Below are 14,807 nucleotides of genomic sequence, written 5' to 3'. Positions count from 1 at the left end.
GAGGACTCACTCCCCTCAGGCAAGATAGAAACAAGGACAGACTGCCTCTGCCTCCCGGCAGGACTGCCCACAACAACGCTCAAGCACGGGATGTCTGGGAGTATGACCCACAGCTTTGGACAAGCTTGAGATGTGAATATATAACCTCACAATCCTCTTCTCAAAGATCGCCAGATTATTTTATAATGCAGCACTCTGGCCGTTGTTTGAAGCTCAGTTTGATAAGTCCACATTTCTGAAGGAGCTGGTGGTGTGTGACGATCAACAGGAGTCACCTCTGGAGTTCTAGAAACCAGGTTTCATTGTGGTCCTTACCACCTAGTCACTGCTGCCATGCACCACCTCCTAAGGGCTCGGTCACAGACATGAGAACAACAGACGTGAGATACTGAAGAGACAGATGACAAGCAGTCCAGCCCTTGGAAATGTGAAAGACCTCGTAAGTAACTAATAAATTGATAATGTCTACATTAGCAAAGACTTGTAGCAGAATGTTCTTAGTTTTTATAATACAAGCAAAACCCTGAAAGAAAACCCCAAGTGGTAACTGGAACTTAACAATGCTAAGAGAAATGGAAGCTCTCTGTGTCTAACAAAGTGAAGTTTTAAAAATGGTGTGTGGTGAGGTAGAGACATACAAAGGGTATTAGTCAGTCTTTACATCTGACAGGTGCTACAGTAAGTGTGAAACCCGCAAACAGCACGCTAAGTGAGAGAAGCCATTCACAAAAGGCATACATTACATGACTCCGGATATCTGGTTACGTAAGACCCACAGTACAGCAAACTCATAGACGGAAAGTAGCAGAGAGGTTACCAGGAGGCACGGGGAGCAGCGAGGGGAGTTCGTGCTATTTACTGGACAAGGCACTTCTGTTTCCTGGAAATGAGGGCTTGGGGGTTGTTACACAAATACACTAATTCAAAAAATTTACATACCAGTAACACAACATCACATTTTGTAAAAATATGTATAAAATATTAAAAGTGACATGTGCTATTTGTAAATAAACATGGTTACTTTAACTTTTGTTCCTATGTTTTATAACTTTTCTACAATTACAGATTAAATATTGGGGCTGGAGAGATGGCTCAGCGGTTAACAGCACCAGCTGCTCTTCCAGAGGACCCAGGTTCAATTCCCAGCAACTACATGGCAGCTCACAACTGCCTATAACTCCAGTTCCAGGGGAATCTGATATCTTCACACAGACATACATGCAATTAAATAAAATAAAAATCTTTAAAAAAGATTAAATATTTTGTAGCTTGATCTGCCTGGGGGGGGGCCCTGGAGATAGGATTAGAATCCATCCCTGGTGCATGAGGGGGCTTTGTGGAGCCCACTACCTATGATGGGACACCTCGTGAAGCCTTGAGGCAGGGAAGGGCTTGGACTTGCCTCTACTGGATGTGCGTCCCCATGGGAGGACTTGCCTTCTTGTTGGGGGGAGTAGGAGGGTGGGTTGGGGGGGAGGCTAGGGGGTAGGAGGAGGGAAGAGGGGAATCTTTGTAAAATGAATGAAAAATTTTTCTTAATTAAAAAAAAAGATTAAATATTTTAAAGGATCATTTTATTGGTAAAAGCAACCATAAAGTTATTTACTTACACAATGAGAAATGCATAGAGACTTGGTTACAAGGAAATTTATCAGACTTCTTATTTTTATTAAAGAAAAGTGAGAAACCACTGAAGTAGTCAATGCTAGTTAAATAATTTAAGGCTATTCATTAGAGAGACAAAACCATTGAAAAGGGAAACACTGTAAACTAGAGAATGTGATGAAAGCATTTTAACAGCACGCTAAAAGCACACACAACCCATGTCAGCCCTAGTTACTCTTGGTTGCAGGTTTTTTCCTTGCTTAGGGTTCTTCCTCTCTGTATTTAAGTTGTAAACGTGAACGCGCAGTCCCTTGGTCGGAGTGAGTCTTAAATGACCGGGTCAGAAGCTGCTGTTCTACCTTATCTCAGCACCATCTAGTGCCCAGTGCGTGGAATAGTTCTCATGATGTGCCAGGCGACCGGAAAGCACCTTGCAGAAGCAGAGACAGGAGGGACCACACTCCAGGTCTGAGCTCATGTTCTAAACAGCTCAACAACCACAGGGCCAACAGGCACACTTGCTCATACCTATGATCCTAACACTTGGGAAGCGGAAGCAGGAGGATGGAGAGTTCCAGGCCAGCCTGAACTACACAGCAAACCCTTTGTCTTTAAAAAAGAGAAAGTTGTATGGCTTCCAGTAGAAAGCGTTCATGAGAAAATTAGTTTAATTTATGTTCAGTCTTCAGTTTCCACTTTTAAGACAGCCCTTGCTATTTCTGAACTAATATTAACTTCCTTGAAGAAAAGGAGAATGCAACCCTCTAGACTCTATAGCAGTGGTTCTCAACCTGTGGGTCGTAACTCTTTTGGGGATGGTATATTAGATATCCCTCATATCAGATATTTACATTATGATTCATAACAGTAGCAAACTTACAGTTATGAAGTTGCAACGAAAATAATTTTCTGGTTGGGGGTCACCACAACATGAGAAACTGTATTAAAGCATCGCAGCATTAGGATCGTTGAGAACCACTGTTCTAGGGTATCCTATATACCTATGAGGTCAGGATCATCACTGTTTCCACTTCACACAAGCGGTAGCAGCCTCGATGAACTGAGGTAGCGTGCTAAAGTGCACAAAGCTGGTACGCGGCAGAGCTGATTGATGCAAGGTCATTCTGGCGCCAGACCTATGCCTTGCCTCACTGCACTGCTCTCAATCACTGTACCGTGCACAAGGCAACCCCAGTAGGATACACAAGCTGTTTCTGTTGCTCGGCTCCACTCTCAAATCTGAAACTTTAAATTTTAATGCTCAATCCAAGCTAGGCTTGGTGGTACACACCTGTAATCCTAGCACTTAGAAGGCTAGGGCAGGAGGATTATAAGGTCACAGCCAGTTTGGGGTACAAAACGAGACCATGTCTAAATAAATAAATAGACGATTCTATGCAATGTTGTTACTTGGGTAATCATTTTTCATAGAAATGTAGGATTTCCACTTCCTAGACAAGAGAAGGCAGATTTTGATTTTTGTAACTTTCAAATCCTTCAGAGTTTAAACCACAAAAATAGACATTTTAGCAAACAAAAAAGTAAAATTATAATTTTTTAGTTCCATCTAAGGACACCACAGTCAACGCTGGGAGCATCCTCGTCTTCATTCCTGATATGTATGTTCAACCTTTTAAAATCAAGTTACAAAACAACACAACAAAAGATCTCATGTTCAACTACATCTGTAACTTTGCCTTGAGTCATAGTTAACCACCCTCTGCACACGCAACCCACAGGCCCTAGACTGGAGGCTCCTGCACCATCCATCTTCCTTGGAGCTGTTCTTATTCTGGGTCCTTCCAGTTTCTTCCAGAACCTTCCGGAATCGTCATCGTCCACCCAGCATACCCACACTGCCTCTTTCCCACCTGTCTGCAGTGTGCATCTCTGACTCTACATCTGAACTGTCGTTCACTCTTCTTTATTTATTTAGACTGTGTCCCAGAGTGATAAAAACTTTCTTGTCAACAAGGAATTTTTACTGAATGACAAAGCATCACAAGGTGATGTACTGGGGATATCAAATAAGATGAAAGCATGGTCATGCCCTTCCTGGTTAAAATCCTTCAAGAGATATTAGGACAAAATCTAAACAACTTCAGTATTCTGTAAAATCTCTCAAATCTCCTCAACTTCCCCCCTCACCACTTCTCAGTTCTTCATGTTCTTCCAGGGTTGTGACGTCCCTGGAATGGACAGGCTCCCTTCCATACAGCCTTTATCATGCTTCATTCCCTATAACAAACCCTATGAGAGCACATGGTATCATCTTCCTAGTTCACCATATGGCCCGAGAAACAAGCAAGCAAATGACAGAGCGATACACAGGGAGAGGCTACCTGGTCCTGCCGCTCCAAATGACAAGCACGGCACACACGTGCTAAGTATGCTCACACATCTTATACTTTTACCCCAGTACATTCAGCTATCTACAAATCAAAATATAATAAATACAGGTTTACTACCAACACTGTGTAGTTGAGGGTTTATGTGTCTTTCTGGGATCCGTCCCCACCCACCATCCCAATCTCACTGTTTCTCATCCTGACTCTGTCAGGTATTAGCTGTGTCCTTTTGGACAATCTGTTCAACTTATTTAGGACCCTGCTTCTCCATCCATAAAATGGGAACCACACCTAACATTACTATCCTATGCAAAGCCCAAAGTAGTCCTTCCCCAAGTGACTTCCTTCTCCACTCTGAGAGCCCGTCTGCATCAGTCCTCCTAGGATTCTCTACTCTCTGGTCTCACATTTCAAGATCGAAATCACAGCACACTTGGTGCTGAGGATCCAAACTCAAGTCTTCACACTTGCATGGAAGGCCCTTTACTAACTGAGGAACTCTCCATCCCCTTAAGGTTTACTCTTAAGTTATCCGCTTATTTCAAACCTTCGCTTTATAAGTAATACTGATAAGGTGAATTTTTTAAGCTACAGAACAATCACAGTAGGATTTGCCACCATGATTGGAAACTCTGATGCTTAAAACAGCTCACAGCAAGGAAAGAATAGCCAAGATGGACTTAGTACATTTCTAAAACTTGGCAGATATCAATTTTGGGCTGTAAAAATGAGCTGCCCTCCCTTGAAGATGGCAAGTATGAATCCAAGAAACTCCAAGAAAGAACAATTTCAGAAATAGCTGGATTTGAAGTTATCACTACAGAGATTCATCTTAGTTCTAAAAATTGATAAATAAGGTAGGTAATCCCAGCCCCTAGCTACTAATCAGGGAACATCTGCTACCTCAAAGCCTACTCAATCTCAACAAATATCACATACCTTTCCTGTTCTAGTTTGCTTCTCTGTTCCTGTGATAACAGCAGGACCAAAAGCAACTTGGGAAGTAAAGGGGTTATTTTTAGCTTACCCTTTCAGGTAACAGTACATTACCAAAAAAAGTCAAATCAGCCGGGTTGTGGTGGTGCACACCTTTAATCCCAGGACTCAAGGCAAAGGCAGGTGGAACTCTGTGAGTTCAAAGCCAGCCTGTCTATAGAGTGAGTTCCGGCACAGCCAAGACTGTTTCACAGAAAAACCTTGTCTCAAAAAAGCAAAACAAAAGAAGTAAAGTCAAGGCAAGAACCTGGAGCAGAAATCATGCAGGGACTGTGTACTGGCTCACTCTACTCAGCCAGTATTTTTAGAGTCCAAGCCCATCTGCCTAGGGATGGTGCTGCCCACCATGGACTGGGCCCTCCCAAATCAATCAGCAATCAAGACAATTTCTTACAGACATGGCCACAGGTCAATCCAATTTGAGGCAATTCTTTACTTGAGGGTCCCTCTTCCCAGGTGGCACATTGACAATAAAAACTGACCAGCACAAGCACTGAAGAACTGGACAGTCTCAGACAAAAAAAAAAAAAGAAAAGAAAAGAAAGAAAAAAAGAAAGACAAAGCATATGCCACCAAAATATATGCACTCTCTGCAAACGAAGCCTCTGGAAGGATCAGGCCCATAATCTACAACACATGGTACATTTATTCCACATCTTCTCATAAAAAAAAAAAAAATCCTTTATGCTTTTCTCTATAAACTAGAACAAATTAGTTTCTCACATAATAAGCATTAAGCATAGTAAAAGAGCTGGGCGGTGGTGGCACACGCCTGTAATCCCAGCACTCGGGAGGCAGAGGCAGGCGGATCTCTGTGAGTTCGAGGCCAGCCTGGTCTACAGAGCTAGTCCAGAACAGGCTCCAAAGATACAGAGAAACCCTGTCTCAAAAACAAAACCAAAAACCAAAAAACAACAACAAAAAAAAGAGTAAAAGGTATTTGAGAAAAAGTATGAAACACCAGTATCAACAAATCACAAAACAAATGATAAAGCCTTAGTAGTCTAAACTGCACTGACACAAGTATAGCCAACGTGGAAGCTGGGTCTTTATTAAAATGTTTATTTTTACTTATGTGTCTGTGTATATCTGTGTGAATCTGTACATGTGCATGTGAGTGCCCAAGGAAGCTGGAATCACAGGCAATTGTGACCTGCCTGACATGGGTGCTGGGAACTGAACTCAGGTCCTCTGCAGGAGCTGTACGAACTCTGGACCACTGAGTCATCTCTCCAGCCCCATGTTTTGTTTGGGGAGTTTTCTTTTTGAGACAAGGTCTTACTACACAGCCAACGCAGTACAGAACTTAACAATCATCCTACCTCTGCTTCACTAATTTACTTCAAAATGCTTAAAAACAAGGAAGGAAGGAAGGAAGGAAGGAAGGAAGGAAGGAAAGAAAACCAGGCATGATTATGCACACCTGTAAGCCCAGCAATTGGGAGGTAAAGGCAGAAGGATCAGGAGTTCAAGGTCATCAGCTGCTACCTAGAGAAATTGAAACCAGCCAGAGCTACATAAGACCCCTCCTTTAAAAAAGAAACAAGCCGGGCGGTGGTGGCGCATGCCTTTAATCCCAACACTTGGGAGGCAGAGGCAGGGGGATCTCTGTGAGTTCGAGGCCAGCCTGGTCTACAGAGGTAGTCCAGGACAGGCTCCAAAGCTACAGAGAAACCCTGTCTTGAAAAACAAAAAACAAAAAACAAAACAAAAAAAATTAAAAACTCTACCAAAACAGAAATAATAGAAATATCTATTAGCTGATGAATGGACAGAGACAACGTATATTGATAAGGCATAAATAACTGAGCAATAAGAAGAAATGAAAAGTATCTGGTCCTTACTTATCTTAAAGAAGCAGGTCACAAAAGACCACATCTATGATTCCATTCAGAAATATCTAGAGCATTCAAACACGCTGATGCTGGGGGGAGGGGCGGCTCTGGAGTTACCGCAAGTACAGCCGTGTAAACAGTAGAAACTGATCACACTGCAGTTGTGCAGGGCAGAAGTCTAACAACAGTTCCCCTGGGCAGCAAGAAACAGAAGGCAGCCTCATGAGGAAAAGACAACTTTCCCCTGCCCCTTCCGCTCCCAGAGGCCACTCCTTTATCTTGGCTCCTCTTCCCCTTCTTCAAAGCCAGCAGGGCCCAGGCTGAGTCCGGGTCACCTCATATCACGCCACATCACATGACTGACATATCTTGACATATCTATCACATGACTGGCCAGTCTTCCCTCTGTCCCTCTTGCTTTTTCAAGAACCCTTGTTTTCACACTGGCCCACACGGACAATACACACTAGTCTCCCCACTTCAAGGTCAACTGAGTGAGCAGCTTAGTTCCATCTCCTGCCCTCACTGCCCTTCACCTCCTCCTCACAACACTACACGTTCAGAGGGGGGGCTACACATGGACTCTTCCTCAGTAATGTCTTTAAAAATACCTTTTTGAAAAACCTAGCTGTTGAGTCTATGAAAATACAACAGTCTAGTTATTCTACTTCACCACATGACTATCCATATTTTATATGAGATACCGTTTTTTACCTGTTAAATTAGCAATGATCAAAAGACAAGACAAAAAGAAAAGGAGCTGGGGATACAGCTCAGCAGTTACAGACAGGAGTGCACAGACAGACAGACAGACAGACAGAGACAGCTCAGCAGTTACAGACACGCGCTGCTCCTGCTCCCACGTCACATGGTTCACAACCAACTGTGAGTACAGCTTCAGGGAACCCTACACACAGGAGTGCACAGAGACAGACAGACAGACAGAGAGAGAGAGAATAAAATATTTTTTAATGTCCAAAAGGTATTAAATTGACAATAGTGAGGAAAAACAAGGTCTCTGAGATACTGTGGTTCATTGCATAAATTGGTAAAACTTCCTAGGAATAACCTGGCATATCTACTAAAACTACAAATGCACACCCATACTGACCCAACAATTCCACTTTGAGGGATTCAGAGTGGAGGTAAATTTGTATGCACGTGAACTAATAGGCAGAGCTATGAAATAACAACACATTACAAGCAGTCTAAACGCCCACTAATAGAAAGCTGATTAAACATATTTAAAGCCTACCCTGCAGCCATGAAAAAGCCTAAAGCTAGGATCTGTATGCTTACTTCACTGGAGGAGAAAGCAAGGGAGAGGACAGTTTAATGCTGGCACTTGTATTTACAGTTTTTCAGGACTAAACAGGATGCGTGGAAATAACTTCACACTGCCTCGAAGAACCACAGGAGCTGCTACTGGTAAATGTAGCTAGCTGTAAGGGGATGGAGACACAGGATGAAACTATTTCCGCCTTTTCCACCTTCTGTAGTTTCTACTAAGGCACCTGACGAGATGAAAGAACTCTGGGAAGTAGCATGCTGACAGCCCGGGGCTCGCACAGCCTGCTATCGGGATTTCCCGTCTCCAGGAAGTGTCTTACCTGCTGGTTGGTGCAGGAAAAGAAAAGGAAAAGAGCTGATTCCAGAAGGGGTCGTTTTCAGAGACAGACTCGGTGCCTGACAGCTTTTTCAAGTACTCGTTCTCCGGAAGGTCACTGATCCTGCTGCTGTTCGAGCCCATCGTCTGTGTGGTAGGCAACTCGTCTCACATGGGCATGTCCACAGACAACCTGTTAAAAATGGGAAGAATATTCAAATCGTTCCAAATAAACACCACAGCTTCCTAACACTGAGCTAGACAGACACATAAACTACACCTCCTCTAAAGGCACTCTCTTCATTTGCAAATACACTGAGCCTCAGACACAAGATCCCAGGGGAAGAAATGGGATTATAACCTACCAGAGCCAGTACAAACACAAAAATGTCAATCTGTCTATCCCACACGTAAAGAGGAACATAACTCTGGGGCTGGAGAGATGGCTCTGTAGTTACGAGCACTTGCTGCTCTAGCTTGAGTACCGGAGTTCAGATCCCAGCACCCAGGTAAGGTAGCTCAGAAATGCCAGTAACTGCAGCTCCGAGAGAACCAGCATCTTCTTTCAGTCTCTGTGGACATCTGCCCACACACATGTGCATACACGTGCAAAGATGCACACATGCATTTGAGTGAAAAACCAAAATAAACCTTAAAAAAAAAAACATAAACATATCCCTTCATGAAAAGTCCTGGAAAGACTAAGGATGCCAAGGACATACATCAACATAATAAAGGTGATTTACAGCAAGCCCACAGCCAACATCAACTTACACGATGAGAAACTCAAAGCATTTCCACTAAAGCCAGGAACAAGACAAGGCTGTCCACTCTCTCCATACCTAGTTGATATTGTACTTGGAGTCTTAGAGAATAAGACAACAGAGGGAGATCAAGGGGCTACAAAGAGGAAGCGAAGGAGTCAAATGTATCTTTATTCGCCGATGATACAATTTTAAACATGAAAGACACTAAAAACCCTAAAAACCCCAGGCCTATCTACTTCTCTGAACGTTGTCGGGCATGAGTTCCATCCCCTGGAGTGGGTCTTAAATCCAGCCAGAGTGACTGTTTGCTCCCACGACTTTGCAGCTCTTGCCCCGTGCATCACGCATTTTAACTGGTACAGAACACAGATGAACAGAGCAGGTGGTGTTTGTTTATTGTGCTGGTCTACTTTTCTGCATTTGGAACTAGTAAAAATGTTAACAAACAAGTAAAAGGCTGCAGATACAACTCAAGAAATCTTACCAAATAAGTACAAAGTTACACATAGATACAACAGTGAATAAAACAGTAGGCCAGGAGGAGCAGCCAGTGGCAGAGGCTTGCTAGTGATGTATCACTCACACACACACACACACACACACACACACACACACACACACACACACACACACACACACACACCGGAACAAACAAGAACTACAAACACCTTACTATAGTCTGTGCTCCACTATACTGTACCAATATAATTCTCTGGTTTGGACACAGAGACAGGTGGAGGGACCAGCTTCTGTCTGGGAACCAGCAGAGGGCCTCTGACTGCTGGAGTCCTCCACTTGCAAGATCTGTCATGACTGGTGCAAGCACCCTGGCCTCGGCCTCTCTCCCGGCCGTGTAAGTAGACTGTTGAGCTCAATTTCGAGCCAGCCAAGAGATACCCTCCTGTGTTGCCTCCTGGTGTTGAAACATTAGGTTCAATAAAAGGCTTCTCCAGGGCTGTAAAAAAAAGCTAGCTCAGTGGTTTAGAGTACTTGCTGCTCTTGCAGAGGTCACAGGTTCAACTCCCAGCATCTACATGGTGGCTCAAAATCATACCTAAATCCAGTTCCTGGGATCCAACCCCCTCTCCTCTGGACTCTTCAGGTACCAGGCTCACATGTGGTACACTTATATGGTACACATACATACATGCTAATTGCAAAAAACACTCATACATAAAAGATAAATCTTTACGCCCACTATAAAGAGGCTGGCCTAGAAGTTACTATGCAGTTCAAGTTGGCTTTACCCATCATTCCAACTTAGCCTCACAAACACGGAAAAAAACAGGTGTAGATGTGATTTTTTTTTTTGCATGTGTGGAATGTCCTTTTGTTTTGGGTTTTTGTTGTTTCCAAGTAGCTTTTTTAAAGATGTTATGTATTTTATGTGTGTTTTGCCTGCATGTATGTCTGTGCACTACATGCATGTAGTGTCCACAAAAGCCAGAAGAGGGCGCTGGATTCCCTGAAACCGGTGTTTAAAGGCTGAGCCACACTTCTCCAACCCCCCATGCCCCCACCCCCGTTGTTTGCATTTTAAAGACAGGATCTCATGTGGTTCAGGCTGGCCTTAAACTTGCTATGTAGCTAAAGATAGCTTTGAACTCGCCACTGATCTCCCCACTCCTACACTCCCTGTGCTGGGATTTTGGGGTGCACCACCACCCCAGCTTTCAAGCCACTTCTTCTCATTTCCGACCTTCATCATACAGTGACAGGGCTAAGCTGGTAACACAGAGAGGGCACACAGCAGCAGAGGGGTGGTAACAACCACTGTAGCGACCACAAGAGGTGGCCTAGCAGTCCAGAGAGCAGCTGGGGCAAAAACAGGGCGCAGAGGGGCTGGGAAGAGCTGGAGCTCTATATGGGAAGAGACTATATGCCCTAGTCCCAAAGGATTTCAGGGAGCTGCCAAACCTGAAGGGTCCAGGGTCTGAGCTACCTTCGGCCCGTAAGCTATACTAGAGCCTCACAGCCTGAAGAGCCTGGGGGCTCTAAGAAACTGCAGCTACAAGGCAGAGACCTCAGGAACCCTGAATTAGCCAGCGCCACCTGCAGCTGCTGGCGACCGCCCGCTCGGAGCTGCTAGGGGTCAAGGACTGTGCCCAGTACCAAGGCTACCAACGCTTAAGCTCAGAGTGACAAGGGTCCCGTCAACCTGGATGAACCAGAGTAAAGGGCACTGAATCTTCAGGGGTTAGGGTCAGGGCTGTAAAATGTCTGGGTCTAAAGCTAGTCCCTAAGGACACAAATAGGCCCAGAATTGTCAAAACTGGAAGAGCTTCTCACTCTTCTCACTCATAACTCCTGTCTAGAGGCAGAAATCCGTCTGGATCTCTGTGAGTTCAAGGCCACATTGGAAACAGCCAGGCATGGTGACACACGCCTTTAATGCCAAGAAGTGAGCCAAGGAGTGACGGCAGAAAGAGAAAGATATATAAGGCGTGAAGACCAGAAACTAGAAGCATTTGGCTGGTTAAGCTTTTAGGCTTTGAGCAGCACAGTTCAGCTGAGATTCATTTGGATGAAGACTGAGAGGCTTCCAATCTGAGGAAATAGGATCAGCTGAGGAACTGGCGAGGTGAGGAAGCTGTGCCTTCTTCTGCTTCTCTGATTTCCCAGCATTCACCCCAATACCTGGCATCAGGTTTGATTTTATTAATAAGTACCTTTAAGATTCCTGCTACACAGGACTTCCTTCTATTGTGTTTAAAAAGTATTATTAGTCTATAATTACTTCGAGATAAAAGGCTTACAGAAAGAACTGAAAAGTCCAAATTCAAAAATCTATCCTGCAGGGCTGGAGAGACAGCTCGGTGGTTTAAAGCACCTGCTGCTCTTGCAATGGTTCTGAGTTTGGTTCCCAGCACCTATGTCGTGGCTGACAACCAAACTCAACTTCAGTTCCCAGGGACCTCTTCTGCTTCTGTGGGCACCAGGCATACATGCAATACACACATACATGCAGGCTAAACACACAAACATATGATGTAATAATAAATAAATACTTAAAAGAAGAAATCTAACTGCAATTCTCAGAAAGCTACCAACAAATCAGATGCACAGGTACTTCTTACACACACACACACCAATTAAGTTCATTTTATATAGTAATTCACTCCATTTCACACTGCCTACATTATCACACAACCAGATACTAGGATCTTACATGCCACTCACTTAGTACCTGAGGATGCCCTGTCAATTACACTGCTGTCCACATATGATTTAATCCTCACACATCTTACTCAAATCTGAAGGAGCTCCCACAAGGGCAGCACAATACCAGTCAAGTTCATCTGAGATATGATTACTGCTAATCATAACTAAACGATCCTCTCTTCAACGCAAAATACGCACCAGGGTCTCCCAGAGTATGTCTCAGAACTCTCCACTCAAGCCACCAGCCATTAATGCTGTGCAGAACACTCTGGTCTCCTCCATGCACCTGAGGAGTGCTGGCCCCTTGGCACCAAGCTTGGCCTCCCCTTTCTGATAGCTTCTCATTGTATTCTAGCCTGACCTTGAGTTCACAATCCTCCTCAGTCCCAAGTGCTAGCAGGGCAGGTGTGTGCCACAACACTGGCTTAAAATCTTGTACTTGTCCAATTACCTGTGACCTCAGCCTATGTCTCACTGGATGTTCTTGAAAACGCAAACTGTGGTGGTTTGCATAAGAACAGCCCCCATAAGCTCATCTGAATACTTGTCATGAGGAGTGGTGCTACTGGACAGAGGGTAGGTGTGGCTCTGTGGGAGGAGGTGTGGCTCTGTGGGAGGAGGTGTGGCCTTGGTGAAGAAGGTGTGGCCTTGTTGGAAGAAATGTGTCATTGGGGGTGGGCTTTGGGGTTTCAAAAACTCAAGCCAGGCCCAGTGTCTTTCTTCCTAGTGCCTGACGATCCAGATGTACAACTCTCAGCTACCTCTCCAGCACCATGTCTGCCTGTGTACCACCATGCTTCCTACCATGACAATATGGACTGAATCTCTGAATTGCGAGCCAGCCCCAATTAAATGTTTTCCTTTATAAGCGTTGTCGTGGTCATGGTGTCTCTTCATAGCAATAGAACACTGACTGAGACACAAACAAAAGAGACCATAACAATTTGTTTACAGTCAGCTACTCATCAGGAGACTATGCCAATTAGCAGTCAGAACTGTAGATTTGACATTAATACCCTGGATAAACACCTCCAAGTGTGTGGGTAAAAAAATGGGTTGGTTAAGAAAGAGGTTTGTTACTGTTTGGTTCCATGGCTAACCATACAGGAATCCTCTTGGGGTTAGGGTGAGCAAATTTGTGTACCCTATCCCAGGAAGCAATTCTTGTTATGTAAATAAGAGCGTTTCTGTGGCATCAGGTTGCAAGTAATTTTGATTAGTTGTACCAATCTACCATTCTGTGGCTGTAGTCGGGTAAAGGGGAAACCCATGTTTTCTTCCTAGAGAACGCTTTCTGGAGTTTGGTAGAAACTAGGACCTGCATATCCTCATCTGTGCTATCACTCTCCTGTTGTGGGACAATCTTTTTGTACACTGTGAAGATGTGTCTCTGCTAAGACACCTTCTGACTTGTTTAATAAAGAGCTGAATCAAAAGAAAAAAGAAAGAAAGAAAGAAAGAAAGAAAGAAAGAAAGGAAGAAAGAAAGAAAGAAAGGAAGAAAGAAAGAGGTTTGTGAGCCGCTAGGCTTTAGACCCTGGGGTACAACCCGTGCCCCCATACCCCCACCCACTGCAGCCCCAGGTGCAGGCTAGCAGGCAGGCCTGACTACCACCACCCCTGGCAGACCCTGTAACCTACAAGCCCCACTCCACCCCCCAAACCCACCCATCCCCCAAGACCGCAGCTGCTCCCTGAGACACAGACTCCACCAGCTCCAATTGGACCAAGAGAGCCTTCATTCAGTAACTGATGGAAGCAGGTGCAGAGATCCACAACTAACCAGCAGGCCGAGCTCTGGGAGTCCAGTCGAAGAGAAGGAAGAGGGATTCTATAAGCAAGGAGGGTCAAGATCATGATGGGGAAATCTACAGAGACAACTGAACCAAGCTCAAAGGAACTCAGGAACTTTAGACCGGCAGCTGTGGAACCTGCATGGGACCGGACTAGGCCCTCTGCATACAGGAAAGACAGCTGTGTAGCTGGGTCTGTTTGAGGGGTCCCTGGCGGTGGGATCAGGGTCTATCCCTGGAGCATGAGCTGGCTTTCTGGATCCCATTACCTATGGTCAGACGCTTTGGTCACCCTTTAGGCAGAGGGGAGGGGCTGGGTCCTGCCTCAACTGAATGTACCAGGCTTTCCTGTCCCCTCCATGGGAGAACTTACCCTTTTGGAGGAGGGAATGAGGGGTGGGGTAGGGGGAGTGGGAGGAGGGATGAGAGGGGGATCTGTGGTTGGTATGTAAATAAAATAAATTAAAAACAAAACAAATAGATTTTTAAAAGAAAGAAAGAAAGAGGTTTGCTGGCACAAGCAATTATGTCTGGCTTCCTCTGGCTCTCTACAGACTGGATTTTGCTTCTGTAGGCTTTATTAAATTGAAGAATAAGATGACACCAGATCAAGAGATGAGAAGAATGGCAGTTTGCTTCAAATGGAACAGAACAGTATTCCACTTTCCCTGTGATGACTTGAGGGAGTCCTCGAAA

The 14,807-nt window shown here is 44.6% G+C and overlaps 1 protein-coding gene across 1 annotated transcript in view; it reads right to left on the bottom strand.

Annotated features, from left to right (window-relative positions):
• Dym (dymeclin) overlaps window positions 1-14,807 on the bottom strand; it is a 277,340-nt gene that overhangs the window by 246,705 nt on the left and 15,828 nt on the right. Inside the window, exon 2 of the mRNA XM_036205223.1 lies at window positions 8,395-8,583. Coding sequence (XP_036061116.1) covers window positions 8,395-8,534 — 140 coding nt within the window. The 5' untranslated portion in view covers window positions 8,535-8,583. The remainder of the gene's footprint in view (window positions 1-8,394; window positions 8,584-14,807) is intronic.

The sequence above is a fragment of the Onychomys torridus genome, chromosome 13 (genome assembly GCF_903995425.1).
Source record: "Onychomys torridus chromosome 13, mOncTor1.1, whole genome shotgun sequence".
Taxonomy (NCBI): domain Eukaryota; kingdom Metazoa; phylum Chordata; class Mammalia; order Rodentia; family Cricetidae; genus Onychomys; species Onychomys torridus.
This window is presented reverse-complemented; position numbering and strand designations above follow the sequence as displayed.